The sequence below is a fragment of the Cnephaeus nilssonii genome (genome assembly GCF_951640355.1).
Source record: "Cnephaeus nilssonii genome assembly, chromosome: X".
Taxonomy (NCBI): Eukaryota; Metazoa; Chordata; class Mammalia; order Chiroptera; family Vespertilionidae; genus Cnephaeus; species Cnephaeus nilssonii.
The window spans coordinates 127995291-128022023 of NC_137071.1; the positions used below are offsets into that span (position 1 = coordinate 127995291).

The 26733-nt window shown below is 42.7% G+C and overlaps 1 protein-coding gene across 1 annotated transcript in view; it reads left to right on the forward strand.

The window, feature by feature from the left end:
* Positions 1-26733, forward strand: part of SLC9A7 (solute carrier family 9 member A7) — a 118112-nt gene that overhangs the window by 67139 nt on the left and 24240 nt on the right. The window contains exons 6-13 of the mRNA XM_079764980.1: positions 7057-7162; positions 8092-8221; positions 9303-9432; positions 9869-9957; positions 10050-10163; positions 12926-13037; positions 16916-17069; positions 25944-26003. Of these exons, the coding sequence (XP_079621106.1) occupies positions 7057-7162; positions 8092-8221; positions 9303-9432; positions 9869-9957; positions 10050-10163; positions 12926-13037; positions 16916-17069; positions 25944-26003 (895 nt within the window). The remainder of the gene's footprint in view (positions 1-7056; positions 7163-8091; positions 8222-9302; positions 9433-9868; positions 9958-10049; positions 10164-12925; positions 13038-16915; positions 17070-25943; positions 26004-26733) is intronic.

Here is a 26733-nt window from a genome sequence, read left to right on the forward strand (position 1 = left end):
GGGAATCATAGTTCTGGTGGCAGACGGATCTCCTAGACACTAGAGCAAAGTGAGCCTGGAGCAAGTTACTGTTGCGGTGGGGGATAGAGGGAAAGCAAAGGTGAGAGACATAAGTAAAATCAGAGTGTCTAGGAAAAATTAAAGGGAAGATATCCTAAAACTTCCAGGAAATCTCCACCAATGAAGCAAAGAAAAAAGAAGCCTCTATTATTCTGTGAGCAACAAACCCAACTGGGTTGGGGTCTCAGACAATTCGCTCATATGATTGCAAAGACAGACAGAAACTTCCGGATTGGAGAGGGCTCCCAGATTGGAGAGGGTGCAGGTTGGGCTGAGGGACCCACCTCCTGTGCACGAGTCTTTGTGCACCACGCCCCTAGTTGACTGATATGAAAGAATAAAAGTCTTTGTCTCTGATTACTCTGTACTTGGCTTGAGACACCAGTCTTTGGTCTTCCTGTTGAAGAGGATACCACATGTGTGGAATGGTGGAAGCTGCTCTGTGACCAGGAGCCCTTTCCATTCTGTGGTTATGTGTCGTGGGTGCCATGTGCCATCTTTGTGGACTGTTACTTTAGATGGATCCACAGTTCAGGAAAGAAAATGAAATTTCCAATCCATAGTGTATTCTTAGGCAGCTTCCAAAGAAAACGAATGCTATTCCTTCCTATGAAGTGACTCCTCTCATTTTAATTCTGTCACTTTTATACCCTTCGAGTCAATCAAGCCTGCTCACAGGTTTCAAAATCTATGATTGGTGTTGTCAAAGTGTAATTATCTAGTGGCATCCCTCAGGCTGGTCAGTATTTCTTTTTTTAAAAAATATATTTTTATTGATTTCAGAGAGGAAAAGAGAAGGAGAGAGAGACACACACATCAATGATGAGAGAGAGTCATTGATTGGCTGCCTCCTGCACATCCCCAACTGGGGATGGAGCCCACAACCTGGGCATGTGCCCTTGACCAGAATCGAACCTGGGACCCTGTAGTCCCCAGGCTGACACTCTATCTGCTGAGCCAAACCAGCCAGGGCTGGTCAGTATTTCTTTTATCCTTTTTGACTCAGTTCAAATCTGCCACCTGCCTAGTTCTTCTTCCCTCACTCTTTCAGTTACTTGCTCGCACAGCTTTTAAGTCGTCTACTTTGTACACAATACTTACCTCTTTGTACTGAATGTTCGCAAGTGCTAAGTGCTCTTTAGTACACAGATGAAGTGTTCAGGGAAAGTTAGTTGAATGAACAAATTAAGGCTCTTAATATTTCCTTCTTCCCCTATCTGCTATTTTATTATTTTTCCCCAGTGCTTTTGAGATAGCTGTACCAGCAGTCATCAGTCAGTTCATTGTAATTTCTCTGTTCTTATCCAGTTGGAAACAGCTGATGTGACCCTGTTCTCTAATTCCAATGGTCCTGCTGGGGGTGGAAGAGTCTGTTTACTCCCCATTTTAGAAGTCACTTACCCAGTCTTCCATACCCCCCTCATCTTCCTGGTGTTAGCACTCATATTCCTAATCTTGGCTGGGCCCAGCCTTGCCTGGGGGTGGGGGTGGGGGGGATTGGCAGAGTTCCTGTCCTGTTTTTTTTTTCTTTTAAAAATATTTTTTTAATTGATTTTAGAGAGAGAGCAAGAGAGAAGGATAGAGAGAAACATCCATAATGAGAGAGAATCATTGATCGGCTGCCTCCTACACGCCCCCTACTGGGGATCAAGCCCACAGCCCAGGTATGTGCCCTGACAGAGAACGGATCCTGTGACCTCTTGGTTCATGGGTCTACACACAAGCACTGACCCACACTGGCCAGGCTCTATCCTGTTTTATAAGGTGATTGGTGGGAGGAATGAGAAATCAATTCAGAGCAGTCAGATTCAGATCAGTGCTATATAAATGTTAATTGTTATTAATTATGCAAGCTAGCCTTCATTGTCATGGATATATGAGTTAACTATACTTTTTAAATTACTGGTAACTGTAGTATTTCAGGAAAATAGTATTTAAATTCAGAAAAGCTTTTGAAAATCATGTAGTTCAAATCCTCACTTGGCTAAAATCTTTAGACTTTGCTGTGTGCTAAGTTCTCATAGCTAGTTGGTGGCTGTGTTGGATGCCTCTGTGGGCCCCTCTAGAGTTACTCGCCACCCTTCTCCACTTTCTTCTCCATGCCAAGGGGCTGACTTGTATGGAAGATTTCAGGGGTTCCTTTGCCCTCTGGTTTCCCATTGGATTTATCCACAGGGAAGCACTAGTGTGAGGATGGAAGGGAGATGGAAATGCAGGGTCCCTGAGGGCTGGCTGCGTCCCTTGATCAAAGGTCATAGCTTCTGTCAGGTGACCATCTCTGTACAGTTCCTGGTTCTGACAATCACGCCTTCTCTGGTCCCTTTCGGCCTAGTGATGGTATAAAGCTCCCTGTTTTAGCCTCAAGTACTGCCCTCTCCCTTGTGGCTTTCCTGTACTTTCCCCACACTTCTATAAATAATCCCTTCTTAAACACTCCTCAAATTGCTCAGTTTGAGGGTGTGCCATCTGTTTCCTGCCAGGACCCTGACTCATAAAGTCCTGGGACCCAGATCTCCTGGGCTGTCAGCCCTGTGTTTGTTTGTGGAGATTAGCCTCCATCAGTCTTGAGTCCCTGAGTGACTGATGTGAACAGAGGTCTCCAGTGCCAACACTCAGTGGACATGTTGTATGAATAACGGATAAAACTATTCTTGGGTTCAACTGCTGAGGTTTTAGGAAATTTTTAAAAAATATGTGTTTTTAATTGATTTCAGAGAGGAAGGGAGAGGGAGAGAGAGAAACATCAATGATGAGAGAGAATCATTGATCGGCTGCCTCCTGCATGATCCCTACTGGGGACTGAGCCCACAACCTGGGCACGTGCCCTGACCGGGAATTGAACCGTGACCTTCCTGGTTCATGGGTCGATGCTCAACCACTGAGCAACATTGGCCAAGCTTAGGAATTTTGATATTGCAGTAGAAGGTGGCCCATTATACAAGGCCTGATTTATTTTCTCTAAGTTGGGGGAAATGATAGTGTTACCCACAGGCTTTTATGAGGACTAAGTGAGATTGTAAAATGTTTAGCACAGTGCCTGCTTCATGGCAAATCCTTAATAATTGTTATCATTGTTAACTTTTCTTCAACATTGGGTTAAAAACAAGACAATTCTTTTGTTATATACAGTTGGCCCTTGAACAACACAGGTTTGAACTGCATGGGTCCATTACATGCGGGTTTTTTTCAATAAATACTTGTACTGTTTTCAATCCACAGTTGGGAGTCTGCAGATGTGGAAGACACTGATCTACCCCATTTCATATAGGGGATTTGAGCATCTTCGGATTTGGATATCCACAGTGGGTCTTGGAACCAATTCCCCATGAATACTGAGGGATAACTAAGTTTTGAGGGAGACAAAAATTATATGGATTTTTGACTGTGCAAGGGGGTCAGCACCCCAACCCCCACGTTGTTGAAGGGTCAACTGTAATGATAAACTAGTAGAGTTTTGTATTACTTGGGGTTCTTCAGGCAAACAGAACAAATAGGAGATGTGTGTGTGTGTGTGTGTGTGTGTGTGTGTGTGTGTGTGTGTGTAAGAGAGAGAGAGAAAAAGAGATTGAAATTGAGAAATTATAAGGAATTGGCTCATGCAATTATGGAGGCTGAGAAGTCCCAATATCAGCAGTCCTAAATCCTAAGAACCAGGAAAGCCAATGCTATAGTTCCAGTCCAAGTCCAAAGGTTGGAGGAGACTGACATCCCAGCTGAAAGACAGCCAGGCAGAGAGATGATTGAGTTCTCCATTACTGTCTTTTTGTTCTAGTCAAGCCTTTAACAGACTGGATGTGTCTCACCCACATTGCACAACTACCTGACAGAGTAGCCTCATGAATTCACAACTATTCATTGGTGGGTTAAACTAGCAGCAGCAATGAGACTTAGAGCTAGAAGCTCCAGCTGTGCTGAGGAAGCAGAGGGGAGAAGAGAGGACTGCTGGTCGTTTTAACTATCAGGGAACCCAGAGATTTCCCACAAGTATTCACACTCAAAATGAAAGGTTCCCACTGGGAGTAAACAACTTCATAGGCATATTAGATAACAACAGTAAAACTGGGAGGGACTTTACAGGCTTCAATTGGTGGGTGCGGGCAAGGAGACTAGAGGAGGTGTGAGACTTCTGGAGGGACCTGGGCCCCCAGGGCTCTCAGAAAATACCCAGGGAAGATCTATCTGGAAGCCACTCCCTATACATGAACTGCTAGGACCATGGACCTTGATTGATGGGGCTTTGAAGGAGAAAGAAAGCTAAGATACTAGTGGAGGAGGAGAGCAGATTAAGTAGATCTGAGTGCTGGGGATGTGGCTACACCCAAAGGCCATGTTTTTAATACTTCAATGTAAAACCAGAAGAGGGAGCCCCAGAGCCATGAAACAAGGAAATCTACTCTGGGCCTTCTACTCCTGACTTAATATGAGGAGCAGAAATGGATTGAGGTTGAGCTTCATGCAAACTTATTATAAGAAAAATGAAGTTAGCCCTAGCCGGTGTGGCTCAGTGGATGGAGCATCGGCCTGCGGACTGAAGGGTCCCAGGTTCGATTCCAGTCAAGGGCATGTACCTGGGTTGTGGGCACATCCCCAGTAGGAGGTGTGCAGGAGGCAACTGATCGATGTTTCTCTCTCATCGATGTTTCTAACTCTCTATCCCTCTCCCTTCCTCTCTGTAAAAAAATCAATAAAATATATTTTAAAAAAAGAAAAATGAAGTTAATCATTCTGAATAATAAAGTTACAGAAAGTGGAGTCATACCAAAAAATAGGGTCCCAAGGCAGACAAAACTTTACTATTTCAACAGAACCTAAAGGACATTTTAAAAAATGATAGAAATTATAAAAGAACTGTATATATCATGATTAGAAAATTTAAAAATGAGAGCACTAAACAATAGGGCATCATCAAAAGAGAGTCGGCCAAAAGGAATGGAGGGGGGACCCGTGAAGTGGAGGAGATGTTAAAAAGCACATTTTAAAGAAAACTTTAAAATGGGCAAAACCAAACAATAGTGTCAGGGAATATACATTGGGTGGTCAAACTATAAGGAAACGAAAGGAAGCAATTATTGTAAAATCGGGTTAATGGTTACTTTTGCGTGAAGGAAGAGTTTAAGATTGGGATGGAGCATACGGGGGAGTTCTGTGGAGCTGGATAAGTTCCATTTCTTGAACTAGATGATGGTTACATGAGTGGTTGGCTTATAATTCATTAAGCTAAACATTTGTTTGGTTTATTTTTCTAATTGCATCAGTTTGTAATGCTTTTGGCTGCAAATAACAGAAAAACCTGGCAATACCAGCTTAAACAAATAGCTGTTTATCTTGGCTAACAGTCCTGAGCTGGTGCCCAGGCTCCTACTACAATCAGGCATCCAGATGCTCAGTGCACAGTGCTACTCTATCCTGTGGGTAGAGGCCAGGGATGCTGCTAACTATCCTACAATGCACAGGGCAGCCCCCCACAGCAAAGAATTTTCTAGTCCAAAATGTCAATGGAACCAAAGTTGAGAAAGTCCAAACCCTTTAAGGTCAACACTGATCTATATATATAAAAGGCTAATATGCAAAGTGTCTCTTCTGTAGTTCAACCGGGAGACTGGGAGTTTGATCACTTGCTATGATGTGTGCTGACCACCAGGGGGCGGCGTGGAATGAAGGAAGGCCCCAGCCGGCAGCTGGAAGGCGCTGATTGGCCTTGATCGCTGGCCAGGCCTAGGGACCCTACCCGTGCACGAATTTCATGTACCAGGCCTCTAGTTTAATAATAATAGTAATACATTTTTAATCATTTTAGCTTTCATTCTTTAACAAGTATACAGTGAATTGGGTTTTTCCTGAGGCTGTATTAACATGTGATATTGACTATCTTTTGATCAAAGGCAGAAACAGAGATAAGAACCATCTGCCTTACATTAATCAAGATTTTAAAAGGTGTGAAAAAATATAAAACAATGGCTCTCTTCTCACTATTTTTTTTTTTTTTGCTTTGGAAAATATAATTACTTTCTATTAAAATATGTAATCATATAATAGGTTTATTAGTAGTAATTTTAAATGAATAAATATTTTTTTCTGCTTTACTCAATGCAGTATATATTGGTAACTTAGAAAACTAAAAGTCTTTGGGGGTCTCAGTGACTTTTTAGAGTGTAAAGGTGTCCTGAAGCCAAAAGTTTGAGAACTGCAGGTCTGGAGACTAGCTGATTTTTAAACACTTAAGAAATATGGAGACTTTGAGAAGTGTAATTAGTCTGTCCTAAACAAAGACTTATTTTTAAAACCATCATTAAAGACTTCTCTTGCTCCCTGACCCTCTGCTGGGGTCTGGGAGCACAGTGGTCAATAAAATAGGGTTTCTGCCCAATGGTAGAGCCGAATCATATTCATTGTGATTATGTATTTTTTAAAATATATTTTTATTGATTTCAGAGAGGAAGGGAGAGGGAGAGATAGATAGAAACATCAATGATGAGAGAGAATCATAGATCACCTGCCTCCTGCACGACCCCTACTGGGGATTGAGCCCATAACCCGGGCATGTGCCCTGACCGGGAATCGAACCCTGACCTCCTGGTTCATAGGTCAACGCTCAACCACTGAGCCATGCTGGCCAGGCAATTGTGATTATGTGTTTTAAAGTTCTGTAATAGAGGTTGTTTCAAAGTGTGACTGGATCCCAGTGGAAAGGGCAGTGTTTCAGTGCGGTGTTATACCTTTGCACTCGCTTGCTTTTTTCTCGATTCCTTTATTCTAATGCTAACCGTGTCGAGTCACACTCGACATCCGAGTGCAAAAGGTTATAACCAAGCATCATCTCACAGCTCATCCTGATTAGGAAGATTGCCATTCTCACTTCTGCCATAGACAGACAACGCGCCTTTGACTCCAAACTGCCCTGTCCCACCGAACATAAGAATTGCTTCTATAAATTTGTCATCGATGGCTTTAGGTTAGAGACAGAAACTAACGGAGGTGCTTTTGCTCACTTTTTAGTGACTGTACTGGCGATATTTAACGAGTTACATGCAGATGTGGACCTTTATGCACTTCTCTTTGGAGAAAGCGTCCTCAATGACGCCGTTGCCATCGTGCTGTCCTCGTAAGTAACACCATGTCTGCCCGGGGAAGAGAGACTGGCTTCCTGAATGCTCAGAGGCCTGTCTTCAAAGTGCTCAATTATTATTATTTTTTTAAAATTTCTTTATTGATTAAGGTGTCACATATTTGTCCTCATCCCTCATTCCCATCCCACACCCCTCCCCTTGGATGCCCCACCCCCCTGTTGTCCTTAACCATTGGTTAGGCTCGTATGCATGCACACAAGACCTTTGGTTGATCTCTCCCCCCTCCCCCCACCCTCCCCTACCCTCCCTCTGAGGCCCGACAGTCCGGTCGATGCCTCCTTGTTTCTGGTTCTGTTCTTGTTCATCAGTCTATGTTGTTCATCATTTCCCCTAGCTGAGTGAGATCATGTGTTACTAGAAATATACTTATAAGAACCGAATGTGAGACGAGCAATAATAGTTATGCTGACAGGCAAATGAATCAGTCTGTAGTGAGTTTCTTTCTGGACCAACAGTTCTTTTGAGACCCAATTTCAATGTCCACCAGTTCCTTATGAGTACATGTCGGCACTGACTTTTCAGCTCTGGATGGTGGACAAATGGTGGTAATGCAGGTCCGACTCCCTCTGGTTTGGTCTCGCCCGGACCCAGGGGCGCGGTCTCACCCAGACTCAGGGGCGCGCAGCCTCACCGGGACCCGGGGGGCGCGCGAAAGTGTTCAATTATTGAATTGGGTGTTTTTCTAAAGGAGGTTTCTCAGCTTGATTGATAATGTTACATTGCTTTGTCCAGTCGTCAGCAATCAGAATGCTGTACCAGCGTAGCATGGTGACTACAGATTAAGTTCGGTGAAGACACCATAGGGAGTGCCTGGCGGACTGTAGATACCTATGTTTGTTGATGTTTTTGGTACCGTGGTGTAAAGCCAGCTCTTTAAAAACTTTTTCTTCTTTTCAAACTCCAGGTCTATTGTTGCCTACCAGCCAGCAGGGCTGAATACTCACGCCTTTGATGCTGCTGCCTTTTTTAAGTCAGTTGGCATTTTTCTAGGTATATTTAGTGGCTCTTTTACCATGGGAGCTGTGACTGGGGTTGTGACCGCTCTAATATCCTTTTTGTACTTCCTGCCCCTGCCTGGGTATGATTGTGTGATACTACACTTGCAAAAAGAAAGTTGTCAGTTCTTCCTTTCAGAAATGAATCTTAAATCTATTGTTCCAATGGGGTTTGGGGGCTCCCGAAATGTCACTTTGGTAAAACATGACAGTCAAGCCCAGCTGGTGTGGCTCAGTGGTTGAGCGTTGACCCATGAACCAGGAAGTCATGGTTCAATTCTCAGCCAGGGCACATGCCCGGGTTGTGGGCTTGATTCCCAGTAGGGGGTGTGCAGGAGGCAGCTGATCAATGATTCTCTCACATCATTGATGCTTCTAACAGTCTTCTCCCTCTCCCTTCCTCTCTGTGAAATCAATAAAAACATATGACAGTTGAGTGCCTAGCTAAGGGTATGAGGAAATGTTTGTGGTGTAACTCTAGGCTTAGCTCTGTCCTGCAGAAGTCAAGGTCTCATAGCCTCATCTTCCCAAGCCATCCCTAGGCACTCGCACCACTGTCAGATCTAACCTGACAGACACCTCAGGCCATGACTGTGCCTTTCAGAACCATAGGCATTGTGAGGGGCACAGAAAATACATTTCCAGTTTTTTTTAGACAGCTTAATTTAAAAACAAAAACCGTTTTATTGAGATAAAATTCACACTGTGCAATTTACCCTTTTAAGTGTACAACTCAGTGTTTGGGATTTGACATTACTCATTTTTTTTAATTGTGGTAAAATGTATATAATATAAAATTTGCCCTTATAAGTATTTTAAGTGTACATTTCAGTGACATTAAGTACAACCACAATGTTGTGTAACTATCCCCACTATCTACTTCCAGAACTTTTTCATCATTCCCCACAGAAACTGTGTCCTCATTAAACAATATCCTCCCCCTTTCCCAGCCCTTGGTGACCTCTATTCTACTGGAAAGCTTGATTTGTATTCCTTTAAAAAGCAAGCAGCCCCTTTGGGACCCCAAAAGAAGAGTTGAGGGGGAAAGGATGGCTCTTAGGAAGAGGCTCCTGGGCTCATAGCCTGTGGTTCTTGGTGACTCTGGTACTTGTTCCTGGAGATGAGTTCCTTGACAGGGGCTGACGTGACCAAGTTTACCAAGCTGCACTGCTTCCCCCTGCTGGAGACGGCGCTGTTCTTCCTGATGTCCTGGAGCACCTTCCTCCTGGCAGAAGCCTGTGGGTTTACAGGTGGGTTTTCTCTCCCCTTGGGCCACCATTTCCCTCACTGTATCTGGGAGCTTGACGGGAGGGAAGAATTCTTCAATAGCAGCGGCTTTGGGGATGCTGGGCTTGCCTATCTTTTTGTTTCACCAGGGATTTTTCCTGCTGCCTTTTACTCCTTTGCTTTTTTTTTTTTTTTTTTTAAATAACACCTCTCTCGCCGAAACCGGTTTGGCTCAGTGGATAGAGCGTCGGCCTGCGGACTCAAGGGTCCCAGGTTCGATTCCGGTCAGGGGCATGTACCTGGGTTGCGGGCACATCCCCAGTAGGGGGTGTGCAAGAGGCAGCTGATCGATGTTTCTCTCTCATCGATGTTTCTAACTCTCTATCCCTCTATCTTCCTCTCTGTAAAAAAATCAATTAAAAAAATATATAAAAAAATAAATAACACCTCTCATGCTAGGCGTTGTAGCTGTCCTTTTCTGTGGAATCACACAAGCCCATTACACCTACAACAATCTGTCGGTGGAATCCAGAAGTCGGACGAAGCAGGTGAGTCAGAGCCCTGGGTCCTCACAAGTTACCTGTGACTACAAGGGGAGGGGGATCCGCAGGTTTAATGCTTCCTTTTCCTCTCCCTGCAGCTCTTTGAGGTGTTACACTTCTTGGCAGAGAATTTCATCTTCTCCTACATGGGCCTGGCACTGTTTACCTTCCAGAAGCACGTTTTCAGCCCCATTTTCATCATCGGAGCTTTTGTATCCTTTTTTTCCCCCCGGGTTCCACTATTTTCTAGACAGAGACATCTAGAAAGCTATAGTAATAATTTCTGTGTAGGGTGGGTGGCTGAGCCAGTGTGAGTTCGTGGTATTTTTATGAGGAGAAAAAAGAAGGCTTACGAGGTTCCTAAAGCTGAATGTGTTTGATTCAAAGGACTGGCATGGATTTCTGCATTCTCTGTGTAAGATGGCCTTTCTGTTACACTGGTGCTTGGCAGGCAGCAGTTTGTTTTGTAAAGAGCCCTTGTTAGCGGATCTAACAGTAGGCAACCATGTCTGTCCCCAGAACTATTTTTATGTCTTTGCCAAGTGAATTCCAATCCGGGAAGTTCCCCATTTGGAAAACCTGAAGGTTGTTACTCTTGCTCTTGACTGCACACCAGTATGGCAGCCCTTGCTGGCAGCTCAGGGAAGCTTGTAGGTAGTAAGAACGCTTTTGCCCAAGCGTAACGTATCATCTCGGAAAAGACTTTTCCTCAGAAAGAGAAAAGGAAGAGGAAGGAAAGATCAAATGGAAAAACTCTGGGTTCCTTTATTTAGTCCTACTGGGAGCACAGGTTTTATTTGGAAGAGAGACACGGTTTTGAGAGTTAGCTTCTCTCAAGTGAGGAGGGATGTGAATACCTAGCAGTAGATCAACAGCTGAGGGCTTTTCTCACTTGGCCTCAGACACTGTTGTTTTCATTCAAATGAACTTTTCTGAGGCTTGGAACGGTAGCAATCCAGCTCAGCCTGGACTTTCAAATCCTGAGCAGGAGTTCTCTATTGCTGGGCATTCACTTTTGCTTTTTACAAGGCCTCATGGATATCCTTAGGTCTTGGGATGCTGTCAAAAAAGAAGCCTTTTTTTTTTTTCCTTCTCAGTTTTTATTTCTGGTGCAGGAATAAGTGATACTCAGCAAGCAGCTAGATGGCGGTGGTGGTCTAATGCAGTGGTCGGCAAACTCATTAGTCAACAGAGCCAAATATCAACAGTACAACGATTGAAATTTCTTTTGAGAGCCAAATTTTTTTAAACTTAAACTACATAGGTAGGTACATTGTTATTAACTTAATTAGGGTGCTCCTAAGCTGGTCTTTGCTAAAAACTCAAGGGGCCAAAGAGCCGCACGTGACTCGCGAGCCGCAGTTTGCTGACCACTGGTCTAATGCCACACCAGAATCCTTGCACTTAGAGTGTTATCTGCTTCCATTGGGGTTCATTTCTTGGATTGACTGTCAAAAGACTAACAGCTAGCCCAGCCTGTGTAGCTCAGTGGTTGAGCATCGACCCATGAATCAGGAGGACCCAGTTTGATTCCCCATCAGGGCATATGCCCAGGTTGCAGGCTTGATCCCCAGTAGGGGGCGTGCAGGAGCAAATGATCATTGATCTCTCGCATCGTTGATGTTTCTATCTTTCCCTCTCCTTTCCTCTCTGAAATCAATAAGAATATTTTTTTAAAAAATCCAACAGCTAGAAGTCTGAGGGATCAGTGTTGTTTTTCTTGATGAGGAAAGACCTTGCATGTCATTTTGATTTGTATTCCTAGCACGGCATCCTGTGAGAGATAGTGCGAGCCCAGCCCTTGTTTACAGATGAGGACCCTGGAGGAGGGCCAGCCAGGTCCTCTGTGAATCCTGAAGGCTGCTTACCACGGAGGACTTCGGCATGGCTTCTGGAGTAGAATGGGCTTTATAAGCACTACCTGTTTCCCTTTTGTTAAAAACAAAACACAAAAGAAAGATAAAAGAAGAAAATTTTTAGTCAGCGCTTTACCCTGGGGAAGGCAGAAGATAGTTCTGCCCGTGCTTGCGTCTGAAACAACTGCAGCTGTGGCAGCTGGTGCTTTGCCGAAACGGAAGCTCCCGGTTCCTCTGGCTCCCACGGTGCTTTCCTTCTGTGATGAGGGCTGTGTGCACTCTCTGTTGAGCTCTCTGTTGGGCTCTGTTCTAAATTCAGCAAGTGACGAATGACTGGTTTCCCTGAATTCTTTGGTTTCCACAGTACAGTTCCTCTTCCACACTTCGTTTTCCATTTCTCATATCTCTGAGAGACATTTCAAGCCACCGAAGTGGAAGAGTCTTCCCAGGTTGATTCTTGTGAGGAACATGAATGTGTCTTAGTATGTGGGGTTTTCAGTTTTTCTTTTGTTAATCCTCACCCAAGGATATTTTTTTCCTTTGATTTTTAGAGAGTAGAAGGGAGGGAGAGAAACATCGATGTGAGAGAGACACATCAATTGGTTGCCTCCTGCACCTGTAGATCTTCCTGGTCATTCAGGGCCCTGGTGTTTACTTCCAACCACAGCTTATGAGCTTACCCAGCAAACTTTGTCTTCATAGTTTGACTCAGAGGTTAGTAATTCTTCCTTCTTGTGGTTTTTCTTCCAAAAGACCCCAACACCCTGTTTGCCTCTCTCAGCTCCCCACCCCTTTCATGGGACCTTAGTTTATTTCTGGACTCATTTTAAGATAGACTGTATTGATCATAGCAGCATAATTAAATCAGGAATTTACAGTGGTGCATTTAATGTGCTAAGAATGACTTCAGTGGGACAGGAGGTTGGGAAAGTTGGTCAATTGAATGCCACTTATTTTTGAGACTTGTTTGAGGGAAGCTAGACAGCCTGGCTTCTTTGTGCAATTCTCCTGATCATAATGAGATGTCATAGTATTCCTGACATTCTCTGTTCAACCAGAGGTTGTGATGGTGGCATTCTGGAAACCTGTTGAACCCTTAACCTCCACCTGGTGCTCAGGTTGCCATCTTTCTGGGCAGAGCTGCACATATCTACCCACTCTCCTTCTTTCTCAACTTGGGCAGAAGACATAAGATTGGCTGGAATTTTCAACACATGATGATGTTCTCAGGTAAGACAGTATAAATGTAAAGAAAATGGGTGTTACAAAGCAGGCAGCATTAAAGTATTGACAAGGTTCATAAAAAGAGAAAAATTAAAGTTTCTGGGTCTTTCATATTCCCTGGGGTGCTGAATAGACAGATGTACATGGTAAACTGACTTAATATTTATGTTGCAAATTCTACCACCAAATGTGAACATTATCCCCTAAAATATTTGCATCTTTATTTCATCTCTATCACCCAAAGGGCGATATTGAAAGTGCTTAATTGTTCTCTAGTGCATTGTTCATAACCCTTAATCGGCAAGAAGGGCTCCAGATCTAAAATTATAAGTAAAATAGGTGTTTAATGAGAAAGAATGTGGACAATGTCACTCAACATCTCCACCCCAGTTGCAGTATCCTCTCTTGTAAAATAATGAAATTGAACTGAAGTTCCTCCTAACTAGGACTTTCTATGGAGCAAAAGAAATAAAATGCACTCGTAAGAAAGATGAACCTCAAACTGGAAAACAACAGCTCATTCACCCTGTCTCCCAGATGCCACCCCTCTTCACTATGAAGCTAGGAAATATGGAGAAGCCCCTGAGAAGATAAAGGACAAGCAGGAACTATGTGGCGATAAAGGAAGGAGAGAACAATTGGCATGAGTAGATGGTAGTAAGCGTCAGAGTTGATAAATGAGACCCAAGTTAGAGCATTTCTGCAGAGCACAGGAAGGAAATGGTAGCGCAAACGGCTAATGTGACCCTTAAGGTTACTTCTGTCCTGTGTGGGGGGTAGGGAAGGGCTGTACAGGAGGCAAAGTGAGTAGTTGCCCTTTAACGCCATGCAGTGGTTCTTGGGGGCCTCAGAGAGTCATACTGAAACCACACCAACTAGCCCTGTTCAGCAAAGCAGTCACTGTCTAGGATTCATTTGCATTTGTCCTTAAATGTACAGCCTGCGATAATGATTTCCTTTCACTCTGACAAACATTTACCGAGCGTTCTCTTTTTATAAGCCAGTTTTAGGTTGTGGAGGATACAGAAACCAGCCTCCTGCAAGGAGCTCACAGTCTACTGGGGGTGGGGGGAGACACATGTACAACGTGTTTTCTCTGAAGAAAAGGGGGTGAATTGCACAAAAGAGGTATGGAATAAATGAGGAGGAGAGGAGGGGCCAGGGCCATCTTCACAAAGGGGTAACCTTTGAACTGAGCTTGGAAGAAATGGATTTCAGGAGGCAGCAGGTTGGAAAGGCAAGAAATGTTGCCGAAACCGGTGTGGCTTGGTGGATAGAGCGTCAGCCTGCAGACTGAAAGGTCCCAGGTTGGATTCCGGTCAAGGGCATGTACCTTGGTTGCGGGCACATCCCCAGGTGGGGGGTGTGCAGGAGGCAGCTGGTCGATGTTTCTCTCTCATCGATGTTTCTAGCTCTCTATCTCTCTCCCTTCCTCTCTGTATAAAATCAATAAAATATATTTTAAAAAAAGAAATGTAAGACACATGGGGTAATGCAGAAAGGAGGTGAGGTTGGAAAGGAAAATTACATGTAAAGTGGTATGAACCTTTAGATTGCATTGGAATCACCTGTTGGGTTGGTTAAAGCAGAGGGTACAGGGCGGCCTCAAGAATTTAAATTCCTAACATGTTCTCTGCTGCTGCTGGTTTGAGGACCACACTTGGAGGACCACAGAGAAGCTGCAATGCTGTGCCACTTTGGGTTTATTTAGGATCTGGGAAACATTAGAGTTTTCTGAGGAGGACAGTGACAAGATGCTCCTCACATATTAGGAAGGTGATGGTAGAAAGAGAAAAATGAACTGGACATAACTCAGTCACCTAGATAAACAAAATATGTTCTTTACCTTCTGTACTAAAAGACTGAGAAGTACACAGCGCTGTTTAAAGATATCTTAATAATAAAAGGCTAATATGCAAATCGACTGGATGGTGGAATGACCAGTTGCTATGATGAGCAGTGACCACCAGGGGGCAGACGTTCAATGCAGGAGCTGCACCCTGGTGGTCAGTGTGCTCCCACAGGGGGAGTGCTGCTCAGCCAGAAGTTGGCTCAAGACTGGCGAGCGCAGTGGCGGTGGCGGGAGCCTCTCCCACCTCTGCGGCAGTGGGACATCCCCCGAGGGCTCCTGGACTGAGAGAGGGTGCAGGCTGGGCTGAGGGCCCCCCCCCCAAGTGCATGAATTTCATGCACCAGGCCTCTAGTCTCCTATAAAAATTAGTTTCTGTTGGGAGGACTCACCTACCTGAGGTTTCACTTTCATATTGCTTACAATGTTTACCTAATAAAAGTAGGAAAAATATAGCACACATTGTCTCTTTCTGATCCTACAAGTTTTCTTCTTTGAGATAACATCTCTTTAGAGGCTTCAATATTGATCGATTGATCAATGACATAACTGACTTGTAGGGCAACATAGATTTGTATAAATATTTCACTAGCACAGATTAATAGAAAATATTAACCTTGCTCAGTTTTTTATGTAACTTTTGTGGAGTCACTCTTTTTTAGTAAGTTGTAGTGAAGTTCTCAGATTAATTGTGAAATGATTGGAAAAGTGGGAAGATCTACAAACAGATACAGTGGGCATAACTTTCATTCTCATAGACACACAATCTTGCTCATGGTGAATAGGAATTTATACTAAATACTGTATGTGTTAAAGACCATGGATTCAGTCTTAACTATAGAACAAAGTATGAGCGTGGTATGGGAAAGAACTTAGAAAGATAAACATTAAAATGTTGGTGCTTAATCTTTATACCCGTTAATGTAGACTCAGGGTTAGCAAACAGGTGCCTGGGCCAAATCTGTGTGTTGCCTGTGTTCATATACCCAGAGGGCTCAGAATGGCTTTCACAGGTGAATGTTTATAACTTTGAACCCCAAATAATCACCCCCCAAAGAATTCCTTTCTTTTCAGTAGTAGACCTGTATTAGGATGAATTGTACTCATTATTATTATATTCTTAGTTTTCGTCAATCAAATTTTGTGAAAATTTGTTTTCTCTCTTTTATATAAGGACCTATACATGACAGCCTTAATTTTTTCCTTGTGGTCTACAAAGCATAAAATATTTGTCACCTTTTGCAGAAAAAGTTCCCAACCCCTGATGTAGATCAGGTTATATGGTTACTTCTCTGTGTGGCCTTGCTAGGGAAATGCTGAACTGTTTTGTGGTTCATAGTACATGAACCACAAGTACACATTTGACATAGTCATATCTAGCATGTTTCTGATGTTTATGACTGTGTAGTGCATTGGTCATGCTTGGATCACAGACTTGGAGAGCTTAAATTAATTCTTATTTACATTTCTTTTTATTTTATATGACTAGCAGGAGAATTATTTCAGCAATGCAAGAGTTTATTCTAAAATGTGCTGTATAAACTACTGCAGTATTTCTTTTAAACATGTTTTTATTGATTTCAGAGAGAAGGGAGAGAGAGAGAGAGAGAAAGAGAGAGAGAGAGAGAGAGAGAGAGAGAGAGAGAGAGAGAGAGAGAGAGAGAAACATCAATGATGAGAGAGAATCATTGATTGGCTGCCTTGCTCCCTACCAGGATTGAGCCCACAACCTGGGCATGTGCTCTGACTGGAAATCAAACTGTGACCTCCTGGTTCATGGGTTGACGCTCAACCAATGAGCCACACCAGCTTGGCTAGTGCAGTGTTTTTACCATTGCATTTGGACATTTTGCAAAATAAAACTTCAAATAGGAGAAAATGATATTCCTTTAAGATTCTTCTTTCTGAATAAAACAGCTTGGCTCCGGAAATACCAGTGGATATGGTTTATGAGCCCCGAGAGGCAGCAGTGGATTTGAGGTCACGCTGTCATGTGTCCTTATAACCAGGAGATCTTCCTCTTTGGTCCCTGCAGGCCTCAGGGGAGCAATGGCGTTTGCACTGGCCATCCGAGACACAGCATCCTATGCTCGCCAGATGATGTTCACGACCACCCTCCTCATTGTCTTCTTCACTGTCTGGATCGTTGGCGGAGGCACAACACCCATGTTGTCTTGGCTTAATATAAGGTTGGTTTGAAACCGAGGCCAGTTTTGTGTCTGCACCACTCTGGGCATGCAGGATGTGCTTTAGCTTAGCGCCTGGAAGGTTTCTACAGTTTTTTATTTTGTTTTTGAGAGAGATTAAAACAGAAAAACCATAAAAATTCAGCGTATTGAATGTTCCGGGAGAAAAAAAATGTTGTCGTTAAAAATTTTGTTGGTGTAAAAACACAAGGAATGAGAAACACCTGGACCTTCTAGAGCAGTGACATTAGGGCAAGAGTCCAAAAAGTCTTAAAGCGGCAGGAGAGAGAATAGACATTGCTGTTGGCAACGTCTGGTGTTTCACAATTAAGTTTTGATGTTCACAATTAGAGTTTTGTTGTAGGAGGAAACTGCTGTGCCTCTTTTTGCTTGAGTGCACAAAAGAGGTGACATTTCCTGCAGAACCCTCATCTGTTGCAGCCTCATGGATGTCGCCTGCCTGTGGATTTGCTGCTGTGTCAGAACAAAGGGGCACTGACCTGGGTTTGCTTTTTGAAAAGGGCATGTAAACTCCAAACTTGGCTGGTGAGCTCCAACACCCGATGGTAATGAGGACCTAGGAACAGGGAATAAGAGACCTGCAGCCCAACTCTGGCTCTGGTTTAATGCAAGTCCCTCATGTCTTTGGACCTGAGTTTCTCTCAACAGTAAATCAAAGCGCATTGTCAGATTTCCCCCAGGGAGCCTTCAGCTCTAAGTGAGCACCCTCCATCATTGGAGGTGCTCTCGTCACCTGCCTCAGTTTTGGGTCTGCAGAGGGTGACACGTGGGTAGTACAGAGGCGTGAGGAATGCTCTGCAAAGCCACAAGGCGGCAATGCTTTTTCCATTCTCCGCTGGCTTTTAGTTTGTGATTCCTTCTCTAGAATGTAGAGTCCATGGGACTGATAGCTGCCAAGCATGCCTAGCTCAGAGGAGAGAAAAGGACCTCGCAGTCATCCTTGGAGTTAGGGAGAAAACTGGGATTTGAGAGAATAGTCTTCCCCCATTGGGGACTTTCATAGTGATGGCAGGCAGGGGTTTGGCCACTGCCAGTTCTACCATTTGGGGGCTGGCATGTCTCAGCTGCAGAGCGGGGATCTGCAGAATCTATGTGGGGCTTCTCAGTGATAGTCCCACGTGCTAACACGTGCTGCTGGGGACGTTTAAGATGCCACATGTATATTAAGGTAATTCTCATAACATTCCTATAAGGGAGCTACCTCTATTGTCTTCATTTTAGAGTTGGGGACGCTGAGGCACAGAGCAATAATTTGCCCAATGTCACAAAGCTTGAAGTGGACGAGTTGGGATAGGAATCCAGGCCACAGAGTCCACACTCTCAACTACTATAGTGCTGTGACTGCCTGTAAGGAGGCTTGCTGTGTTAGGGTCTTTTTTATGTTGTAAAATTTGGGATTATTAGAATTTCAGTTTCTTGGCATGAATCTCAAGAGTTATGTTAAGGAAAACAGTTCATCTGTGGTAATATAAATCCAGAGAGGAAAATTTACAGATTTTTGGCTTGAAACTTGGGAAATCTTTGTTCTGTGTAGCAGATTAACCCTTTGCACTCGCTTGCTTTTTTCTTGATTCCTTTATTCTAATGCTAACCGTGTCGAGTCACACTTGACATCCGAGTGCAAAAGGTTAAGAACCAGAAAGGAGGTTTATCCTACACACAGTTGGGAATCTTTGCATTCAGTGACCTTTGAGATAACTTCCTACTCCTATTTGGTCACCAAGTAATTACCCTGGAAGCTCAGAGCCTGATTGAATCATGTTTGTGTTTTTTTAATGCTATTTTATAAGTCCTTGTTTGCCTCTTCCAACATATACAGGATCAAATAATTTTCCACTGAGAGTAGAGAGTTGACTTGTGACATTTTGCACTTCTCATAACCCTGTTCAAGAAATGGGACATGAGCCCTAACTGGTTTGACTCAGTGGATAGAGCGTTGGCTTGCAGACTGAAGGGTTTCAGGTTCGATTCCGGTCAAGGGCATGTACCTTGGTTGCGGGCACATCCCCAGTAGTGGGTGTGCAGGAGGCAGCTGATTGATGTTTCTCTCTCATCGTTGTTTCTAACTCTCCCTCTCCCTTCCTCTCTGTAAAAAAAATCAATAAAATATATTTAACAAAAAAATAAATGGGACATGAAAACAGCCCTACCCAGAGCTGAGAGCGTGGGCAACTTTTGCTGAGGCACACAAGCAGTAAATGTATTAATATAATGTAATAATTGGATTGCATTCAGAACATAGCACTAGCACATAGCAATGGGTCAGAGATGACTATGTGCATGACTGTGTGTATGAGAGATCATTTCTCTACATCCTTGCCAGCATTTGGTGTTATCACAATTTTTTCGATTCAGCTGTTCTAATAGGTATATGGGATACGTCATTGTGGTCTTAATTTGCATTTCTCTCATGGATAATAACGTTGAACATCTCTTCGTGTGCTTATTTGCCACTCATACATCTTTTATGGTAAAATATCTGTTTAAGTATTTTATTTATTCTAGATACTAGTCTAGATGTATAGTTTGCAAACATTTTCTCCTAGGCTGTAGCTTGTCTTTTCATCCTTTTAAAAGTGTCTGCCATAGAGAGGATGTTAATTTTGATGAAGGCACTTTGTCATTTTTTTCTTTTGTGGATTGTGCCCTTGCTGTCATGTCTAAGGACTCTTCATCAAGCCCTAGATCTCCAAGATTTCTTTCTGTATTATCTTCTAAAAGTGTTTTGCTTTTACTCTTTACATTTAAGTCTGTGATCCATTTTGACTTAATCTATAATAATAAAAGTGTCATATGCTAATTAGACCGGATGTGCTTCCAGGTGACCTTCTGGATGAAGCTGCGATAGCAGGGGCCAAGGCAGAGGTGCCATGGCAGCGGGCAGTGGGCAGGGGCTGAGGTAGAGGCGGCGGAGGGGGCCGAGGCAGAGGCAGCCACTGTGGCAGAGGGGGCTGAGGTAGACGCAGCCATGGCGGCAGCAGGGGCTGAGTCCCTTGCATGAATTTCATGCATCGGGCCTCTAGTTTTTATATAAGAAGTGAGGTTTAGATCGAGGTTTTATTTTATCTGATTATTGCTATCCAGTTGTCAGCACACTTAAAAAAAACAACTATCCTTACTTCATTGAATTATTATTGATCATTTGCCAAACATCAGTTGGCTGCATGCATGTGGGTCTGTTTCTTTTCTGCTCCATTGACTCAAGTGTCTATCTCTCCACCTGTACCACACTATTGTGATAACTATAGTTATACTAGAGGCCCAGTGTATGGATTCATACACCAGTGGGGTCCCTCGGCCTGGCCTGCGCCCTCTCGCAGTCCAGGACCCCTCAGGGGATGTTGGAGAGCCAGTTTTGGCCTGATCCCCACAGGCCAGGCCGAGGGACCCCACCGGTGCATGAATCCATGCACTGGGCCTCTAGTATGCATATAAGATCTTTGGTTAATCTCTTCCCACCCTCCCCCTTCTCCCCTTCCCTCTGAGATTCATCAGTCTGTTCCATGTTTCCATGCCTGTGATTTCCACTCCTTCATTGAGCGTCTGCCCCCTGGTAGTCAGTGTGCATCATAGCTACTGGCTGGTTGACTGGTTGCTTAGGCTTTTATATATATAGATAATAAGACTTAGCATCCGGTAGAGTGAGTCCTTCCACTTTATTATTTTTTAAACAATCATAGCTATTCTAGTTCCTTTCCATATGCATTTTAGAATAAGCTTGTCTATATCTTTTTTAAAATCTTGCTGGGATTTGGATAAGAATTGTGTTATACCTGTATATCAATTTGGGAAGAATTGACACCTTTACTCTGTTGAGTCTTTGAATCTATGATCATGGTATTTTTCTCTATTTATTTAGATTTTCTCTTACTTCTTTCATCAGTATTTTATAGTTTTTAGTATACAGTGCCTGCACATGTTTTGTTAGATTTACATCTAATTATTTCTTCTTTTTGAGAAATTGTAAAGATTATTCAACCTTATTTTCAGTTTTCATGTGTTCATTGCAAAGATAGAGAAATACAGTTGGTTTTTGTGTGTTGATCTGATATCCTGTGACCTTGCCAAGCTTAGATATTAGTTCTAGGAGGGTTTTGTTTTGTTTTGGGTTGTTTTTTTGTAGAGTCTTTGAGATTTTCTATGTAGGCCATCATGTCATTTGCAGAGAGAGACGGCTTTATTTCTCTGTTCCAACCAGTGTGCCTTTTATTTTCTTTCATTGTTTTATTGATCTGGCTAGGACATTCAGTGCTATGTTGAATAAAAGTGATGCGAGTGGACATCCTTGCCTTGTTCCTGATCTTAAGGGGAATGCATTCTGTCTTTCACCAATAAGTATGATGTTATCTGTAGGGTTTTTTAAGATGTTCGTCATCAAGTTGAGGAAGTTTATATTTATTGCTAGTTTTCTGAGATTTTAAAAATCACACACAGATGTTGAATTTTATCAAGTACTTTTTCTGTATAAATTGATATGATCATATTGTTTTTCTTGATTAGCCTGTTAATATGGTGGGTTACATTGATTAATTTTCAAATATCAAACCAGCCTCACTTCTCTAAAGTAAATCCCACTTGGTTGTGGTGTGTAAATTTTATAAATATTGCTGAATGCTATTAGCTAATATTTTGTTAAGGAATTTTGTGTCTGAGTTCATGAGGGATATTGGTCTGTAGTTTTCTTCTTTCATACTGCTGTGTCTGTTTTTGGTATCAGCGTAATCTGGCATCACAAAATAAGTTGGAACATGTTCCCTACTCTTCTGTTTTCTGGAAGAGATTGTGTAGAAGTGGTGTTAATTCTTCTTGAAAGTTTTATGGAATTCTTCAGTAAAACCATCTGGTCCTACAGACTTTTTTCCAGGGATTTTTAAATTATGAAGCCAGCCTAGCCAGTGGGGTTCAGTGATTGAGCGTTAACCTATATACTAGAAGATCACGGTTTGATTCCCGGTCAGGACACAAGCCCAGGGTGCGGACTCAATCCCCAGTAGAGGGCATGCAGGAGGCAGCCGATCGGTGATTCTCATTATTGATGTTTCTATCTCTCTCTCCCTCTCCCTTCTTATCTCTGAATCAATTAAAACATATTTAAAAAATAAATAATGAAGCCAATATCTTTAATAGTTATATGGCTATTAAGATTATTTCATACTAGAGGCCTGATGCATGATTTGTGCACTCGGGGTGGGGGGTGCCCTCAGCCCAGCCTGCATCCTCTCGCAGTCTGAGAGTCCTCAGGGGATGTCTGACTGATGGCTTAGGTCCGCTCCCCATGGGGAGCGGGCCTAAGCTGCAGTCGGACATCCTTAGCATTGCCTCGGAGGCAGGAGAGGCTCCTGCCACTGCAGCTGCACTTGCCAGCCGTGAGCCTGGCTTCTGGCTGAGCAGTGCTTTCCCTGTGGGAGCGCACTGACCACCAGGGGGCAGTTCCTGCATTGAGTGTCTGCCCCCCCGGTGGTCAGTGCGTGTCATAGTGACTGGTCTTTACGCTGTCTGGCCGAAACCAGCTCTCAGGCATCCCCCGAGGGGTCCTGGATTTTGAAAGGGCGCAGGCCAGGCAGAGGGACCCCACCAGTGCACGACTGGGGCCGGGGAGGGACGCGGGAGGTTGGCCAGCGAGGGAGGGACCACGGGAGGGCTCCAGGGTGTGTCTGGCCTGTCTCACTCAGTCCTGATCCGCCAGATCCCAGCAGCAAGCTAACCTACAGGTCGACTGTCTGCCCCCTGGTGGTCAGTGCATGTCATAGTGAGTGGTTGAGCGGCCTTAGCATATCATTAGCATATTACACTTTGATTGGTTGAACAGACAACTGGACGACTGGACACTTAGCATATTAGGCTTTTATTATATAGGATTGGGCGAGTTATGGTAGTTTGTGAGATTGGTCTGGTTCATCTAAGTTACATTTATTATTGTTCATGGCATTACCTTATTATCCTTTTGATATCTATAAGATCTATAGTGCTATCCCCTGATATCACTGATATAGGTCATTTGGTAATTGGTAATTCCTGCTATTGGTAATTTGTATCTCCTCTCTTTTTTTTTTTCCTTTGTCTTGCTAGAAGTTGGTCAATTTTATTGATCTTTTCAAAGAACTAGCTTTTTATTTCATTGATTTTCTGTATTGTTTTGGTTTTCAATTTCATTGACTTTTGCTCCTATCTTTATTATTTCCTTCTTTCTGTCTAACCCTACCCTGACAGCATAATGAAGCAAAGTATGCCATTGGTGGAAAATACAGTGTCATTTTACTGCACCATAGATATAGATACAGATATAGATATAGATATAGATATAGATATAGATATAGATATAGATATAGATATAGATAGATATAGATATATATAGATATGTATATGTATAGAAACTGGAATTTACAGAGATTACCTAAAAAGAAATTCCCTCCAAAATAAGGAAATGAAACTGATTGTTTTTTTCTGGCTTGTGACTTTGTTATGTTACTTAGTGGCCACAATTATTTATATAAACCAGATTCTTATTCTAAAGTGATTCAAAAACCCCCTGAAATTCAGCATGGTGTTTTGACCTCTGTAACCTCAGTAAGATCAATACCTGCTTGTTTTTTACTTCTTCAGGCTGCTGACAGGGGCCCTGCTCAGAAGTCAGAAGCCCAGGGTAGGACTCAGAGTTCAATGATAAATAATTAAGAGTTAGCTGTGATTTTAAAGCATGGCTAATTTCTAGTCTGTGTATAAAGTAAAAATGAATATAACCACAAGTCCAAAGCCAGGTCACTGATTTCCAGAAATCCAACTTATCTTTTAAAATTGGTATTTTGTGATTAATATTTTAAAATATGGTGGCAAAATGCTCATATTGTTTTCTGTAAATGTACAAACTACATAATATTTGTTTTAGTCTCTTGCAAAAGTGTTGCTATTCACAAAGGACAAAATTTTGGCAACTTAAAAAAATGATCACAGGATTATTTCAGCAGATAAACCTTGCATGTGTCCTGAGGGCATTTTGGTGGCATGGTGGCTGTCTTCTTGGAGCCCCCAGCTTAGGTGACACACACATGAAGTGGTGATTATGGTGGGGGGTGGAATGGCGCACACCCACGCAGTTGAACAGGTAACCCTCCTACCTCAGAGTGTAGTAATACAATCACTCAAGGACGAGTTAGGAAGCCCTGTCCCCTATAATCCTGTTAGACAGAATTTATGATAAAGCTCTTTGTAAGGTGACTTAAGGAATAAAGGCTGGGAGAAGCCCTGAGCTCTTTATGTAATAGCATTTGTAACTGGATATTTTTAAGGAGTTTCAAGATGACACTTTGTAATCAAAGGCAGCATCCTGGAAGGTGAAGAGCTGGGGCTGTGGCGTCTAACAGACTCAATCGCAATCTTGGTTCCACCATTTTCTACCTTTGTGACCTTGGGCAACTTATTTAATTCAGTTTCTTTGCTGGTTAAATGGGGTTGACAATAGTGTGAGGACAAAATGTGGTGATGAATAAATGTGATAGAGAGTTTTTTCATTAACTGGGCCATCTGGCACATGGTAAACATTTAGTATATTTTAGCTATTATCATTACTAATCATGTTATCACTACTGCTATGATTACTATTATTATTACAAGTGGATCTTACATTAATGGAATCTAGCTTGCTTTTCTTTGTATTTTTTAATACTGTCTGGATAAGTCACAGTCTGAATGTGTGACTAAAAGCAACACTTTAAGAAGTATCACCTTCTCACTTGCATATTTCAGGAGAGATTCGTAGCTTGAGGATTTGGACATGTCTAGAACAGTGTTTCTGAACCTTTTTTTATTATTGCCCCTCCAAGGAGCCTTTAAAAATGTTTTCCTCAGTTTTAATACCATAGTAAAATTTTAGTACCACTGTTATTTTTCTTTTTAAGAAATTCAATACCATAAATCTAGTATATATTTATTTGTATACTATGGTACAAATCATTGTAATCTCTAAAAAACGTTTTTGTCCTACAAGAACCAATTTTCGCACCCCTGGGGGCAATATCACCCCCCCCCCCACAATTGGGAATACATGATCTAATGCAGTGGTTCTCAACTGAGGGCAACTTTCCCCCAGGGAACATTTGGCAATATCTAGAGACATTTTTGGTTGCACTGGGGTACCCACCCCAGTGCTTACGGGTGGGTAGAGGCCAGCGCCCAAAATATCAATAGTGCCAAGTGTGTGAAACCTTGCTCTTCATGTAATGGTGAAGTTTAAACGCACTCTGAAGAAGCCAGCAATTATTAAGGAAGGTGAAAATGGACCATGCCAGCTCTAAGGTCATGAGGTAAAGAGAAGAGCAGAAGTTGGGTTCCTGACCTTCAGGTCGAACACATGGACAATGTGATATACTTATCTAGGAAAAAAGGCCATCCCTGTCTTCTTAACTGTTGTTGCTGTTTTCAATAATATAGTGCTTTTTGCTCTTTCTGTCAAATATGTGTAAATGCTGCAAATATGTGTTTAGTAACAACTTTTTTATTTTTGTATGGTTGTGTCTTGCTTTATGAAACAGATGAATTCCTGAAAAAATTGCAGAAATTCATTTCCTGAGTTGCATTTATTCCTCTGATTTCATTTCATTATATTTTGAGAGGCTTATCCTCATTCTAAATTGATCCTCATTTGACCTGGCTCCTAACATTGTTGCTTTAAATGTAAATTTAGCAGCCCCTCTGCCTCTCTAGGTTTTAGAGGGTAGGGATAGTGTAAGAAAGGGTATGGATTTATATTTAAAATGAGACCCTCTATTCTTTGATGGACATGGTCCAGGTCATGTGCCCAGAGCCCCTGGCTCCCCTATTGTCCCTGTCACACTCATGTTCCCTTCTTCTACTGCCCAGAGTTGGCGTCCAGGAGCCCTTTGAAGAGGACCAGAATGAAAACCACTGGCAGTACTTCAGGTGACACAAGGGCATCCTCAGAAACAAATTAACTGGGCCTGGCTTTCCCCCTCTTTCTAACCTCTTTCTAACATGAGATGTTTTTCTTTATGCCATTTGTCTCTTGCTTTCTTCTTGTGTGTGCCAACCCTCTGTCCCTTTTAGCAAAGGGGCAAGAGGTCAGGTCAAGTCTAATCACTTTTCCACTCTTTCTCTCGGCTGGTTGATGTATCTGTTCCTGAGATTGTGTCTCCTTACCCCACATTTTGAACAGTGCTGGCGAGTGTCTCCTTGTACAACTGGCCTTAGTGTTGAGAGCAGCACATTTGCAGAGCCACACATACTTTCCCCACAAAATTCTGCTTATTTTCTAGTAAACAAGGCTTCTAACTTAGAAAGAGAACTAGAATTTTATATTTCAGCCATGGCTGGCGTATGGCTCACACCATCTTAATTAAGTACTATTTTAGTTTTCTAAGTATGTTTGTGTGTACTTGTGCTTTATCACGGTGAATCAGAAGGTACAAAAAAACAGGTGTTTTTAAACCGGAAGATAATTAAAGGCTCTTCTAATGCAATTTGTTGCTCAGTGTGCATCCAGGTTTTTGATTTGATTATGCTTAAGGGTGGTGATATTGGACAATCAGAATGAAGACTTTAATGTTCTTTCCCTTCTACATCTTTAACCAGCATGCTTTCTTCCTGGTCTGATTTTGGGTGCTGGTCAATAATATAAATGTAAAATAGGCTT